The sequence below is a fragment of the Balaenoptera musculus genome, chromosome 15, assembly GCF_009873245.2.
Source record: "Balaenoptera musculus isolate JJ_BM4_2016_0621 chromosome 15, mBalMus1.pri.v3, whole genome shotgun sequence".
Lineage (NCBI taxonomy): Eukaryota > Metazoa > Chordata > Mammalia > Artiodactyla > Balaenopteridae > Balaenoptera > Balaenoptera musculus.
In genome coordinates, this window is record NC_045799.1 from 22,000,147 (window position 1) to 22,016,939 (window position 16,793).

Genomic DNA, 16,793 nt, shown 5'->3' on the forward strand with positions numbered 1-16,793 from the left:
CGAACTGCCTAAGGTCAAAGAGCTAGAAAATAGTGGAGACAGGACTCAAACGGTCAATCTAAGCCCAAAGCTCTTGCTCTTACCAGGACACCATACTACCTACGACCACGTGATTGGGAAATCACCCCACCTTAACTGGTTTCTGGGCTTACTACTAATCTGTTTCCCAAGGCTACTTAAACTTAAGTGTACTTTTAGCAGCTCTACCACTTTCTGTTTTAGAAACCCATGTGTGTCCCAGGCCTGTACAAAACATAATGTACATAGGAAATGATGGTAAAGTAGTCCCATTTATAGGGGAGCAAGGTGCAGGGAGAAGAAAATGGATTTTAGTGGTCAGACACTTAACTTTGTTGTTACCAGTGTGTGACCTTGGTCAAATCACCACACACTGAGATCATCCTTGGAAAAAGCTCTCACAGCGAGGAAGTGCCTAACCCAGAAAAAGTACTTACTAAATGTTTAAGAAAAAAAATCAAACAGAAATGCATGTGCCAGATATAACCAACATGAAATAAAAACTCACCTTGTTAGTTTTATCTTTTGCCTATAAGGTTGGGTAAAGAGAAAACAGCAATTATGGCCCACATTAGAGTTGGTATAAATCTGGCTAATAAATGATTAATCTCTTGTTTTGGAGTCAGAGACAGCTCTGGTCTTTAAAACAACTCCAGTCAACTCTCGGGTTATTAAAGTACTGGAATCGGACTTTTATCAAGATCATCAACTGCTATTTAAGACAAGTTTCACCCAACCCACTGTCTCCTATGACTAGGGCCACTGTCATTCACAAACACAGCTTAATCTCCTCTCCATCAAGATGTAAGAGACAAGAAAGAGAAGACAACTGTGGAGGTGCTAAGAGTTAACATAAAAAGATACCTGGAAGAAACCCAAATTCAGCCACCTAATCACTGATTCACTGCTTAAATCATTCATCCCTCGTTCTTTCCTTTCTTCAGTCAAGAGACATTCATTGAGTATTTACAGCAGGTACTGAGCTGGTCACTGCCCTAGAGGAACTCAAAGGCCAATGGGAAGAAAGATATGTAATCAAGTAATTCCAATACAGAATTGTTGGGAAAGGCAGTCTCATGCATGCAGTATTTCAAACCCCACTCAGTCACATAAAAATGGGCCTTGGGCCTGGAATACTTCCGTACAGGAGATAAGGAGCCCATACAGCCTGTGCCTGGCTTATCACTTTGTATAGGAATATCTTTCCCTGTTTCAGGCTCAGCAAGTGTTCCTTTGTTCTGCTTAAGCATGTATGTCAATGGCCCTTAGTCATGCCACTAGCTTTCAGGTCTGGGTCCTTCTGCTGCTGCAAGAAAGAGGGGTGCACATAGGCCAACTGTCCAGCATTGGAAGGGGGAGGGCCCTGCTAGCCACAAGGGACTGACGTACACTACTGGAGCTGATCTTGCTCTGTCTCTTCTCTATGTGAGTAAAGCATTGTTCCATCCAGTGCTTGACTGTGTTGTGTTTTCCTTGGCAACTCCAATACCAAGATGCAATGGACAGTGTTTGAAGTGCTCCCCTGGGATTGGTAACTGATGCATGGTGTTCTGCTTCCCTGGATTTGATAACCAAGGCATGGTGTTCTACTGGACAAGAATGATATATATGGTAGACTGGAGGCAAGTACAAGGTAGGGTGATGGTAGCATTCTGCTGCATTCTACTCTCTAGTGTGTTTCTTTTTTTAAGCTACCTTCATCCACTGGAGCCCTCTATTAGGAAAAAGATTTTACCACCTACTTCTTGGGTGTCTTTGGGCAAGTCACTAAACCTCTGTGAACTAACTTTCCTCACCTATACAATGGGAATAAGAATACTGACTTCCCAGGGTTGCCTTTAGGGTGAGACAGAATAACATATCAAATCAAATAGCACAATGTCTGGCTCTCAGTAGGCCTCAATACCTGGTAGTTCCCAGCCTTCTATTTTGTTCTTTTGGCTTGGTGACATAGGGAGGAGAAAACACATATTCTTTTATCTCATTAAAAGTATGACAATTCCTACAAGCTCCTCTATGAGGTGTTTTTCATTCACTGCAAATCAGGAACATACTAAACCTATAAGTAACCCCTTCTCCCGCAAACACAAAGATAATCTGTCAATTGAAGGCATATCTGCCATTAATGCAGAGGCAATACTTCAAGCCCAGCTGCACACCTACCTCCTGATATTATCCTGTTAGGCTTGGTGTCATGCTCCTGAAAAAAGCTATACTCACTGCACTCAGCAATCAAAGTGCCTCTGCCTCACACAAGATGAACCATGGCTAAAAACTGCTTTTTTTAATTAAAATAAGACTTCCTCAACCTCTTGCCAACAGCACAACTAGAATGTGGAGCCCAATATCAGACTGTCAACCAGTCTCCATCTTGCTCTAATGGTGGTCTGAAGCACACAGAAAAGGTAGAGGGAAAATTACTAATTTAAACAAAATGTTTAATCCTCTAATTATGGGACAGGCTCCAGGAATATGGAAAGTGATTTGCAATCTTCATTATGGAATCCCCACCAACCACTAGCACAAGTCATGTCAGCCAGAAGGCAAATGCCATCTCTTTTTCCCCCACTGGGCCTTCTGTGTCCTTATAAGTTCTGTGGGGATGGAAGAAGAAATCTTTGGAAAAAGGAAAAAATGAGGTACAAGAATCAGAATTTCTGTCTCCCCAAGTTCACTATGCTGAATGAGGTGTAAGGATCCCCCAGTGAGAAGCCAGGGAGATAATATTCAGTGACTACATTGGCAGGCTAAGCAGACTGAGGGCCTCTGAAACTCTCAAGTCTTGTAAAAACTGCCCAACTCAAGTGGTGCTTAAGTAATTCTTTTTATTTGCTGAGAAGTCCTGTCATCCTCCTGTCATCAGTGGTAAGAGATGCACAGAAAATTAGGTGGTGCCCACCAATGGCACCTCTGGTCAGAAGGAAATCTGTTCCTCTGCTTGTACCATTGCTAATTTGTGTTAATCTCTGCCCGTTCGGATCTCTATGTGCTAACTCAGGAAAAAAAGTCCCTACCAACTAACTCTGACAAGTCTGATGGCAGAACTCCCACTGGAGAATCAGCAGACAGAAAAGGCAGGCAATTATTCCCCTTCATTAGAGAGAGTTCTTTTTAATTTTTTTTTTTTTTTAATTTTGAAAACAAAAAGTAGCCATTCACAGGCACTGCTCACTGCAGTCACTTATACAACTGGCAGAAACTGAAATTTCCCCCAAGCCAACTGAAAAAGATGTCCTGGAAGTAACCAGAAATGACTGTGCCCCTTTAATTACCCACTGTAATGTAAAACCAGACATAGAGAGGATGGCCACAGCAGATCTGGGCAAAACAGTGGTGATATTTAATCATCAGTCCAGACCATCTGCAACTGTTTTGCAGAAGCACATAAAGTTTATGGATTCCAAAGCTTCCTACAAGTTACCAGGTGCTGAGGGTCAGCTGCATTGTCCTCAGGTCCACCAGAGGCTGCTTTCTTCATTCTCTCCAGGCCAGGGTGCTCAACAAAAGGCACCAAGCCCACATTCTCTGTGCCAAGCCTGGCACTAGGAGAGTGTTGCTTCTTGATTAAGCCAGAACCCAGATTAAATGTTTAGAACTGGGAGATTCTGAAAACAACCTAGGCGGGAAAGCAATTATTCTAGGGAGAGCACAGCTTCAGCTGCGGCCCTCCGCAGCACAAAGGTGAATTCTATCCCCTTTGAACGACTAAGCGGGCCAGATTGCTCCCCTACAATCTATTCTCCATTCCGCAGAGGCAGTGATCTTTTAAAACTTAACCAAGCTGTGTCAGTCCACAGCTTAAAACCCCTCACGGTTTCCCAATGTACCAACAATAACATCTAAACATTTTAGGGCTTCCCATCCTCCCCACAGCAGACCTCTCCGTCCTTATCTCTGTCCCTGCCTCACTCATCATGCTCTAGGCCATACTGCCTCAAACATGACAAGCTTCCTCCCACCTTCGGACTTTTGCAGTGGTTTTCCCCTTGGCTTACGTTGCTATTCCCACAGCTCTTCATGGCTGGATCCTTCTCATTATTCATTCTCAGCTTAAATGTTACCTCCTCAGAGAGGCCTTCTGGAACCTTCTGATGATCCCCAATCATTCAATTACATCAGCCCATTTTTCCCTTCATATCTCTATTTAAAATATCTTGTTTTTGTTTCTCTAGTACTATTTGTTTGCATGTTTAGGTGTTCTTATTTATTTGTATTTGTTTTTCTTGTATATTTTCTGTCTTGCCTCCCTGGGTATAAGTTCTATAAAGACAAGGGACAGCAACTGTCTTGTGTATCACTCTATTCCTGATGCCTAGTATAACACCCTGCATTTAGTGGGCGTTGAATAATTTAAAAATGAAAGGCTCGATATGGATTACTAATCTGAATGAAGTTTACTAGCCCTTGGAAATCTGGATTGGCTCACAGCCTGACGGTGAGCATGTGTCATAATGCCCTAGAAACATACAAAACACCAGCAGAGAACTGATGTACTATTAATGGTTAAGTCTATTAAAGATTCCAAAAGTAATTTTAAACTTAGTTGCTCTTAACTGGAGGGGGGGGTCAAATAAAAATGTAATTAATCCTCAATTTTATGTACTAACAGAATAAGCACATGAATAATGCCAAAGTGTTCAATAATTGATCATACCTGCCTTTGGAATATAGTCAGACACAGTCAGAGAGAAGCATCATAATACTCTGTGCTTGACTTCAAATCCTTCTCAGTTCAGTCACTGACTTCGGACACTGCTGGGTAGTTGAAGGGAAGTCTAAGGAGCCAAAGTAGACAATCTGCTTACAGGAAACTGATAATCTAAAATGAGTTAAGAGATGAAAATGCACTGTGGTAGTCTCACTAGATCTTTCACTGAACTCAGGATGAAGGTAATCTAGTTTCTGTTTACCAACCCACAATGGAGTTGGGGTTCCAAAGTTTAGGCCAACACACTTTCAGATCACTCACTCCTGGAACTCTGTGGAAAAGAAAATGTTCTTGAACTATTCAGCTGAAATACTAGAATCAAATGGCTGGCCTTGGAGAAGGTAAGAGTACTCCTGCTATACTTTCTCCTAATTCCATTTTCCCTACAGCTATACAAGACTCAGACCAAAACCAGTCACTTCCCTCAGGAACATTAAGGGAAAAAAAGAAAAAGAAAGGAGTAATTTGTAAATGAGATTCCTGGCACTAGAAAAGAGGAAAACTGAGCTATCTTAGTAATATTAAAGCGACCTGGGGAAAAGAATTACTGTGTTGATGACATAATCCTTGATATCAATGACTGCTAACTGTGGTAGAATAGGGTTACACTTTAATCTATTGAGAACAGTTCTATACTGTGGAATGTGTGCGTGACAAACTGTTCTCATTTCCTTTTATAGCATTCTAAACCTTAATCTCCAAGACACCAGTGACCTCGGGAATACTAAGGCAGCTTTGCGAAATTTGAGAAAAACATTTTCTTTTGCTATACCATATGTGTTGTTTATAATTATATCAATAATAAAAATTAACAGCTAGCATGTACTGGGCACTTACCATGTGTCAGGCACTATACTACTTAGCGCTACCCACACTGTCTCATTTAATCCTGTTATCTTTAAAAAAAGGATGGTAAAGTGGAGATTTTTTAAAAGATGGTGGGGCAGAGACAGACCCTATTATATAATCTGCATTTTAAAGATGAAGACCTGAGGCTTACAGAGGTTAATTAAGTGACCCAAGGTCACATAGCTACCAAGTAGCAGAGGTGGGATTCAAACACAGGCAGCAGTCTGCCTGACCCAGTTATTGTACATCCACTACACTAAACATTAAAAGACGTCTAAAATGGGCACACTCAGAAGGGCATGTATTTTGAATTATTTTCTCCAACAGTGCTGACAAGCTATCTTGAACCATCCACATTCTCCAATGTAGTCATTTATACATGTGAAAACTTCTCTATTGGGGTCTTATAAATGCACCACCCCCAATTTAAACAGTGACACCTAGTGAGAGACTGCAGAAAGGTATGGCTGTCTTCCTCAAATTCACCTCCAAAATTAGGCATCTCAATAAGACCTATCTCCAAGGAAGCTGAAATAGGTAGGACTGGAGTCTATGACCAGAGAAGGGTGTTCTGTTGGCACACAGAGGAAATAAACCCACATTCATCGTGCCAATATGAGATCCACAAAGAAAAAAATGAAGACAAACCAGAAGGCTAATTATTTGACAAAGTCCCAGGAGTCTAAACTAAGATGGTGGCAACTGAAATAGAAAAGAAGGGATAGGGAAAAGGCTCCTGAAGAAGCAACAACTCCCCTGCAAAGCCCTTCCAAGTTCCCAACGGCAGGGCTGCTCCTGCCTCTGTGCCACCACATCTTATTCATGCAATGGCACTGTGTACTGCATTATCAGTTCTCAAATCTGTGGGATGCTCCCCCTTAGACTGTAAGCTCCATGAGAGCAAGAACTGTGACTTATGCATTTTCAGATCCTAACACCCTCTTGACTCCTGAGAAAAGAGCTAGCCCTCTGCTCAAGAGTTTGTATTTTCCATGAGGAAAAGAACCTTGCCTTTCATCTTTAAGCCCCTTCATCTTTGAGAACTAGCTCCAGGGCTTTTTTCAAGTCTGCTGGACAGCTACACCCTTGACTAAAAGGCAGAACTGGGGGTAGGTGATAAGGGGGCGGGAGGAGAGATGCAGAGAATTATGTGATACCAGAGCATATGGTCAGAATGTTCAGTAGTCACATGAAACCTAAATCAGGACTAGTGAGCTAAGAGTTTACATAAAGATGCTGAAAGACAAAAGAATGTATGATTCCTCTAAGATGAGGAACCAGGTTATAGAATAAAATTCTAGTGAAGAGGCTCTAAACAAACACATGAAAGGATGCTCAACATCACTAATCATTAGAGAAATGCAAATCAAAACTACAATGAGGTATCACCTCACACCAGTCAGAACGGCCATCATCAAAAAATCTACAAACAATAAATGCTGGAGAGGGTGTGGAGAAAAGGGAACCCTCTTGCACTGTTGGTGGGAATGTAAGTTGATACAGCCACTATGGAGAACAGTATGGAGGTTCCTTAAAAAACTAAAAATAGAACTACCATATGACCCAGCAATCCCACTACTGAGCATATACCCTGAGAAAACCATAATTCAAAAAGAGTCATGTACCACAATGTTCATTGCAGCTCTATTTACAATAGCCAGGACATGGAAGCAACGTAAGTGTCCATCGACAGATGAATGGATAAAGAAAATGTGGCGCATATATACAATGGAATATTACTCAGCCATTAAAAGAAATGAAACTGAGTTATTTGTAGTGAGGTGGATGGACCTAGAGTCTGTCATATACACTGAAGTAAGTCAGAAAGAGAAAAACAAATACCATATGCTAACACATATATATGGAATCTTAAAAAAAAAATGGTTCTGAAGAACCTAGGGGCAGGACAGGAATAAAGACGCAGTCATAGAGAATGGATTTGAGGACACAGGGAGGGGGAAGGGTAAGCTGGGACGAAGTGAGAGAGTGGCATGGACATATATACACTACCAAATGTAAAACAGATAGATAGTGGAAAGCAGCTGCATAGCACAGGGAGATCAGCTCAGTGCTTTGTGACCACCTAGAGGGGTGGGATAGGGAGGATGGGAGGGAGACTCAAGAGGAGGAGATATGGGGATATATGTATTTGTATAGCTGATTCACTTTGTTATAAAGCAGAAACTAACACACCATTATAAAGCAATTATATTCCAAGAAAGATGTTAAAAAAAAATGAGGCTCTAGAGGTTATCATACTAAGTGAAGTAAATCAAAGACAATACCATATGATATCACTTATATGTAGAATATAAAATATGATACAAATGGACTTATCTACAAAACAGAAACAGACTCACAGACATAGAAAACAAATTTATGGTTACCAAAGGGGAAAGGGGGTGGGGAAGGGGTAAATTAGAAGTTTGGGATTAGCAGATACAAACTACTATATATAAAATAGATACACAACAACGTCCTCTGTACAGCACAGAGAAGGACAATTCAGTAACTGATGGATTTGAATCAAACTTTCTTGAAGTCTAACATGAAAGCAAAGAGATACAAGCCAGCAAGCAGACAAGATATTAGAACAAAAGCTTTCCAAAAGAGCATATTTGAAGGCACATACTGGTTCATTCACTCAGTCATTAAACAATCATTTATTAGGCATCAACTAGCAGAGAGACACTCTCTAGGTGCTGGTCCCTGCCTCTCAGTTCACTGCCTAGGGTGCAAGGGGGCACATAAATACAATGTATTTTGCGAGTATGAAAAGAACTCATCATGGGAAAAAGAGAAGATAAGGTTACAAAGGGAGGAAGTGAACTTAAGAAAAAACATCACTCAGAAGATGAAACAGAAAACACCCTGAAGTGGGAATATCAATAAGAATAGCAATTTATTTGTTACTTATAGTCCCACTAACAATAAGTAACTTCAAAAAGCACTAGTCTAAACTGTCATGCAAAAAGAGCCTATTTCATAATGCTGTAAAGTGACATGATTATGACAATATTTTCAGAGTTAGAGGTAAAATGGGGCTACCAAAGAATGAAAGATATATTTGAGCACAAGTGTCCAGGCTTCCAATAATGTTTCTTATACACACACCATCAACAAAAAAACAGAACAGAAAAGCTCGGTTATAAGCTACAACACAACCCTAAGAAATAAAAGCAGATAATAAGAAGTACAAACAATAAACACATGCAAGGCAAAAATGCTTATTAAAGCAAATGAACTAACACTTTATATACCTACTATATTAATGAGAAAAAAATAAATTATGACAACTAGTAGTATCGAGATTGCAGTAAAATTGGAACACACACTACCGTTAGCACTGTAAACTGCTAAAGGATTACTTCCACATGAGCACTGTGTATTGCTTGACATACCTGCAGCTGAGGCAACCTCATCATCTCCTGCCACTCCCCTCCATTCACTCAATGCTCTGAACATTTCACTCCCATGCTTTTGCTGTCACTAATCCTAGTCAAGAATGACTCTCCTCAGCCTCCTTCAGTACCCACAGAATTTCTATTCATTCATCAGGGCTGAGATTCCAATGTCATCTCCTTTTCCTCAATGACCAAACCAAATCCATTCCCAGCAATACATCCCCTCTCCAGGCACATCCAATTGTTCCTTCCATTGTGCTCCCATAATACTTTATTCATATAGTTAGTTGTTGAAAGGTCTGTCTCGCTCCTTAACTATGAATTCTTTAAGGTCCAAGACCATATCTTAATAATTTTAGCCCTTGCAATACTTCGCACAGGAGATGATGGCACATGATAATTACTAACGACAGATGTGAGGGGAAAAATGCCACATGAATAAAGAAGTTCACTGCAATATTATCTCCAAGAACAAAACCCGGAAACCACCTAAGTACTTGATTATAGAGGAGCAATTTAGGGAAAAATGGTTGGTCTATCACTTGAGCAAAAAGTATGTAAACATTAAAAACAACATGAAGACTATGTAGAAACACAAAATATTTCTGGCAATGTTAAATTAAAGCACAGAACACAAAACCGTATATATACAATGGTTATAGCCGTGCAAAATACATAAGGACTGTGGGAATATAAAAATATTTTATTGGATTAGGGTAGTAGTTTCCCTTTTCTTGAATACTTTAATACTATTCCTGTCAGATTATTGTCAGTAAAATTTTTTACTTCAAAAGAAAGAAATAAGAAGGGAAAAGGAGAAAGATTATAGATTCCAATAAACCCCTGCAATCCAAGGAAATGCTATATTACTGACTGATAGGTGACAAGAGGAGTGGGTGTCTGCAATATTGCCAAAACCAAGGGTCCCTGACCCCAATCTGCCTCAAAGAGAATACTTCTCATGTCACAAAATAAGTCATTCCCAATGAGCCAAACTGCACTAAATGTGAATTCTTTATTGCAAAACTTCAAAGGCAAGAACTTTTTCCAGACATCTGTGGAATCAGTATTAATGAGAATGCCCTGGAGTTCATATACGTGCCTATGCAGCAGAAACTTCTCAGCCAAGGAACTGCTGGGCACACTTCTTGATGAGATGTCTAAGCCTGAAGGCATCAAAAAAGTACATTTCCATATTGGGAACATAACTGGTTTCCTCTTTAAGACTTTTTCCACCACCACCTGTCCACATTGTAATTCTCCTGTCTTTTCAAATGAATAGTTAACATATGTCAAGGATATAAGGCATATACTGAGGCACTTGCTGCCTAACTCTATTAATAGAAGAACCAATCTCAGCAGAAAATTGGAATCTTCCCACCAAGTTGCCCCCAAAAGTGAAATTTAGTAGGCATCCAAAAAAACGTCAAATACTTTTAATAAACATTTTTGGCATTACATATTTTCTTTATTTACCTTAGTCTCTGAATTTTAGGAAAAGAAAGAACCAGAAGTCATACAGCTCAATCTCCTCATTTTACGGTGATTAAAAAAATGATGTACAGAGAAGGGAAGTGACTTATCCTGAATCACCCAGATAAGTAATGATAAAGGTAGGATTAAAACTCAAATCTCCCAGATTTTCAGCCCCAATTCATTCTTCTACATCAAGCTTTTCTTATCCCTTGAAATCTCTGGAGCTCTTCGCCTAAATAATCAGTATCACAGAATTTTAAAGCTAGAAGGACCTCAGAGAAACTTACCCAATCCCCTCATTAGGCATATAAGGAAACTGAGGCCCAGAAAGATTAAGTGATTTGCTCTCAATATCTGAGATGGCAGGGGTAAAGTATAACTTAAGCTCAAAATACTGCGAACTACTGGCCATGAGAAGGGAGGTGAATGTCTCAGAGAAGATTTTAAGAGGAATGTAGACCAGGGGTGGGTCTCAAAGTGTGGCCCCTGGACCAGCAGCTTAAGCATCACCTGGAATCTTGTAAGAAAGGCAAATTCTAAGGTCCCATGGGAGACTTACTGAATCAAACTCTGGGGGTGGGGATGTTCAAATCAGACCACTTTGTCCCTGAGAAATGAACTTTAGTGGTCATATTGAGTCTAATTTGTAAATGACAAGTATAATCAAAAGCACTTAAGATTTATGCATTCTTCTATACATGTACCATACTTCAACTTTAAAAGTTTTTAAAATTGGAAAACTAGATTTGGGTATTCGGTTGGTTCCAGTTCTGGCTCTGCTCCTTACTGGCTGTTTGATCTTGGGCCGGTAACTGACCTCTCTAGCTTGAGTTTCCTTTTATAAAATAGGCATGCCACCTACCTCAAAGGGCATGCTGAGAATTAATGTAAGAACATATCTGAAAGAACTTTAGTTCAGCACAGCACAGTGGTTAGGAACTCCAACTCTGAGGCAGGCACTTTTTTGTACCTCAGTTCCCCCATCTGTACAACAGGGATTTAAAACAGTACCTTCTTCATAGGGTTGTTATAAGGATTTAGAGAAATGATGCAGGCATGCAATACATCTTTCATGTCTATAAGAAGTTAGTTTTCAAAGAGCTTTTGCATCCATTAACTCAGGTAATCCTCATGACTTTCCACAAGAGGATGGGAGCATTTATTATGGACTAGATTCTAGACTGTACCATCTTTTAGGAACAGGAAAAGTGGACACTGATCTTACAGAAAGAAAAGTGCATGAGTAGTGCACGTGGGGAATGAACAGAGCTGGAAATAAGATCAGGATTCCGGTTTCAACTCTTGTCACTACCTTGGCCCACAACCTCAGGGAAGTCCCTTACCAAAATGGAGTTCACTTTTCATTTATAAATATGTGGGCTGAATGAGGTTATCTATAAGATTTCTCAAAATAAAATTCAAATTCCGTATCATGGCCCACAGGAAGGCCTACATAGACTGTCATCTGCCTACATCTCCAACCTTATCACTTATCATTCCCCTGCTCATTCACCAAGTTCCAGCTACATCAGTCCTCTTCCTGATCCTCTGACAGGCTGCACCAGCTTCTATTTTAATACCTCACAGCCTATGTACTTGCTATTCATTCCCTCTGCCTTGATTATTCTGCGTTTTTCATGATTGGTTCCTTCTCAACCATCGGTCCTTTAATGTCCATTCCTCAAAGTCCTTCCTAGACCATATTATCTAAAATAATAGGTCCTGTCTCTTGCTCCCAGCGGTTATTTTCTTTAGCAGCTCTGTCCAATAAAAATATATTGAGAGCCACAAACAAGCCACATATGTAACTTTAAATTTTCTAGTAGCCACATTTTAAAAGTTTTTAAGAAGATGCTATGAATTTTAATAATTTTCTTTAAGCCAACATATCCTAAGTATTATCATTTCAGCATGGAATCAATATAAAAGTTAATATATTTTACAGTCACTTTTTTCATACTAAATCTTGAAAATCCAGTGTGTATTTTACAGGTGTAGCGGATCTCAATTCTAACTAGCCACATTTCAAGCGTTCAAGAGTAACATGTGACCAGTGGCTACCACACCAAACAGCACAGCTCTGTAGTATACCCTGTGTATCCTTCAAAGCACTTATCACGATCTGAATTTCTCATTTGTTTACTTTCTTATCTTGTTACTTCCCCACCAGATTATAAGCTCCACAAAAGCAAGAACCTTGTCTGTTTTGTTCAATGTTGTATGCTCAGTAGATGCAGTACATATTCAATAGATATTTGTTGAGCAAATGAATGAATCTCTTCTAGCTTTAATATTCTATGAGTCAATGGGCTCATATGTAGGCCAAACAGGCATATAACCACTCATTGAACAACGCTCCTACTTCCTTTCTTCTTTCACATCCTATTACTGTCTTAAAAAGGAAATCACCTGGCTATATACCTCCCATTGCTTACAAGTTCTTTCCCATGATGTCTAGTTTCCAAGGTCAGTTCTATGTATACCGGCTGAGGGAACCGCATGAATATAATTGCTAACGTTTTTCAAACATTTACTCTTTGACAAGCATTGGGCTAAACACTTTACATTTCACAGCAGCTTCGAAACAGACTTATATGATAGCTACTTTCATTGCCCCCATTTACAAGATGAGGAAACTGAGGCATAGAGAGGGTAAGTATTCTGCTCAAGGTTACAGCAGCCAGTTGGCAGCAAAACAGAGATTCCAAGCCATAGGGCTTCAGACTCATGGCCCTTAATCCCCTATTCTCTACTGCAGAGCTGTCCAATGGAAATGTAAGGCCTGCTATACATGTAATTTTAGTAGTGACATAAAAAGGCCACTAGCTACATTAAAAAGTCAACAGAAATAGGTAAAACTTATTTTGAATATATTTTATTTCACCCATTACCCATATATGATTAATATATGGGTAATGGGTGAAATATATGATTAATCAGTATGATCAATAATCAAAGTAATCGACATGATCATGTAATCAATATACAAATTTTACTTTTTTAATACTGATTCTTCAAATTCCAGTGTGATTTGACACTTAGAGTACTTCTCAATTCAGATTAGTCCCATTTCAAGTGTTCGATAGCCATATGTGGCTAGTGGCTACCATACTGGACATTTAGGAAGTCAAAAGTGGGGGAAAAACGTTGAGCTGGGAGCCAAAAGATCTCATCTCTAATCCCAGCTCTTACTTGTTGAGTGACTTTGGACAAGTCCTTTCTACCCTCTGGGCCACTGTTTCCCCACAAGTACTCCGAGCAAGTGGGACAAGAAGAAGATTCCGAGGTACCCATCCCATGCTGGAATGTCAAACATCTGTCAACAACTGCAATTAACAGGGGTCCAGCTTTCTACACTTTAAAATCAGCTTTCACATCCATTGGTTGATACAGTCCTGAAACAAACCTAATAGGTAGTTATTACTGTCTCCACTTTATACATACAAAAGCTAGGCTCGAAGAGGGCGACAGGACTTGTCCCAAAGCCACAGAGCCGGTCCGTAGAGAAGCTGGGGCTCAAATGCAAGAAGGGCCAGTGCTCTCCCACCACGACCACCAACTCAATGACTGGAGAAGAGAGTTTAAGGGGAATGGTTGTGAAGATAGTCTGGGGCCTTCAGAATAGTTGAAGGGAGCCAGGCCCCAGGGCAGGGTGAGAAGGAGCCCAGCCTGAAGTTGAGAAGAAGGGGCCCGGGCCTTGGGAAGGAATAAACTGAAAGAGCCCAGGAGAAATTCGAGGGAGTTACGTGAAATGAGATGCTAGGACCCGGGTGACAGGAGACGTGAGGGGACCCGGGGCTGAGGTGGGAGAAAGTGAGAAGGGACTCTGGTCCTGCGACTCCTGCCCGGGTGAGAGGACGGTCCCCCCAGCCCTCCTCGTCCCTCATACCTGGTAGCTCAGAAGTTCGCCAACGTCCATGGTTCCAGGTTCAGTCAACACCGGCTACTCTGATTCACTCCACTCACGACCAAACAGCGGTCCCCACATAGGCGGCTCCAGCCACACTGCTGTAAAGCGCCTTGAGCAGGGGCCGCAGAGCCAATGAGGGTAAAAGTGCGCGCGTCGCGCGAGCCGGCCACACTGCGGTAAAAGTGTGGCTTTACGGCCGCACTACCGTAAAGCGCGCTGCATTTGACAGTACTACTTCCTCCCGGAGCCTGAAGGGGGCGGGGAAAGGGGGCGGAGACTTGAGGGAGGGCGGTACGGCGAGAGAAAAGACGAAAGGAACCAAGGTTTATCACGCGCCTCTGGCGTGCAGGGTGTTTCCCTTGAGCTCTCACAATCCATTCAGTGACCTAGGCAATTTTATCCCTCATTTTATCCTCAATTCGCAGATAAGGAAACTGAGGCATTGAACTGCACTCTACAGTACTATACCCTCTAACCACATGTGGCTACTGAGGGCTTGAAATATGGCTAGTCTGAATTAAAATGTGCTATAATTGTAAATAAAATACCCATCGGATTTCTAAGACTTCTGTTGATTACATGTTGAAATAATATTTGGCGTATATTGGGTCAAATAAAATATAAAATTAATTTCACCCATTTCTTTTTACTTTTTTAAATGTGGGTAGTAGAAAATGTAAATTACACGTGTAGCTCCCTTTGTAGCTTCCATTGTATTTCTGTTGGACGGTGCTGGCTCAGAAAGTGTATTGTCCAAGTCTATAACTATTACTGCCTTCAAAACTGTTGGTGATCACCCTTCCCTGTCTGGACTTCTATTTATTCATCTGTGCAAAGGCCAGAAACTGGATGATCTTGTTCCTACCCAAGAGATGTAAAAAGGTTTTCTGTAGGAGAAAGTTGCCCATCATCGAAGAGAACCATTCAAAGAGTGCATCTGAGCTGCTGGGATTTAAATAAGACTCTGTCTTCAACGGGGGCTAAGCCTCTGCCTTAGTCCCCTTGGCCATTAGCCCCCTGTTTTACACGTTCATGGTATTTGTCTTAGTCCGTTCAGGCTGCTATGAAAAAAATACACTGGCTGGCTTATAAAAAACAGAAATTTATTTCTCACAGCTCTAGAGGCTGAGAAGTCCTAGATCAAGGCGCTGGCATGTTCCTTGTCTGGTGAGGGCCTGCTTTACTGTTCACAGACAATGCCTTCTCACTGTGTCCTCATATGGCAGAAGGGGGTGAGGGAGTTTTCTCCCACCTCTTATATAAAACCATTCATGAAGACTCTACCCTTAGGACCTAATCACCTCCCCAAAGCCTCACTTCCTAATACCATCACCTTGGGAGTTAGGATTTCAGTTTATGAATTTGGGGGGGACACAAGCATTCAGACCATCGCAATATTTATAATCATCCTCCCCATCCCACCTCCACAGTCTCCAATGATAACAGAAATTATTTTTATTCCTCAAACTGCCAAATCCTCTCCTCTTCTGCCTAGCCACTAACCCCACACCTCGACCAACTCTTTCTCATCCTTCAGGTCTCAAATATCACTTTCTTAGAGTAATCTTCCTCTACTCACCTTCGGTCCAAATAAGGAAACTCTCCTCATTATTCTCTTTCCTAGCACCTCCTCTACTGAACATGTATCTCAATCTGTGCTTAATGGTGAATTACTTGTTTATTGACAGCCTCATTTACTGGACACAGGCTCCATGAGAGCAGGAACTGTGTATGTCATGTTCACCATTATATCCTACAACAAAAACCCTAATACAGTGCCTGGTACAGGCGGAGGTTCCACAAATGGGCCTCATGGGTCATGGTAAGGAGATTGGATTTTCTGCTAAGAGGAAGATATTGAAAGGTTTTAAGCTGGGGAGTTTTGTGATTGGGTTTATGGTTTTTAAGAATCACCCATGCAATCTGCTTTGAACCCAGTTATTTGAGTGTCTTTTCCCCTCCTACTGAGCTGTGAGTGTAGACTGTGCCTCATTCAGGGAGGCAGGCTAGAGTACCAATGATGGGAGTGTACCCTTTGGAACTGCGTACCCTTTAGAACTATGTCCTAGTTCTTGGTATCTGGAGCCAGCCTGTAAGACAGGCGTGCAACATCCTATGGTTAAACTTTCAGGAAATTTGCGAGCCAATTGACATCAGGTTGGTTGCTTGAAATCCGCTATGGAGGGGGTATTTACATCATGGAAATCAACATATGCTACAAATCAGGGTTATTGGTTTTTCAGAGAGCTGGTTGTTAAACATTTACCAACACACCACTGATTCTGGTTCTAGCCAAAGTTCCACCACAACTACCTGTGTGCCCTTGGGCAAGTTACTTTCTCTCTCTCCAAGTTGCAGTCTCCTCATATGTAAGGTGACTTATTCATTCATGCAACAAGTATTTACTGAGTGCCTACTCAATGCCAGA

General features: G+C 41.1%; 1 protein-coding gene across 1 annotated transcript in view; it reads right to left on the reverse strand.

The window, feature by feature from the left end:
- Positions 1-14,501, reverse strand: part of CTNNBL1 (catenin beta like 1) — a 163,461-nt gene extending 148,960 nt beyond the window's left edge. Inside the window, exon 1 of the mRNA XM_036825769.1 lies at positions 14,345-14,501. Coding sequence (XP_036681664.1) covers positions 14,345-14,374 — 30 coding nt within the window. The 5' untranslated portion in view covers positions 14,375-14,501. The remainder of the gene's footprint in view (positions 1-14,344) is intronic.
- Positions 14,502-16,793: the final 2,292 nt, after the last annotated feature.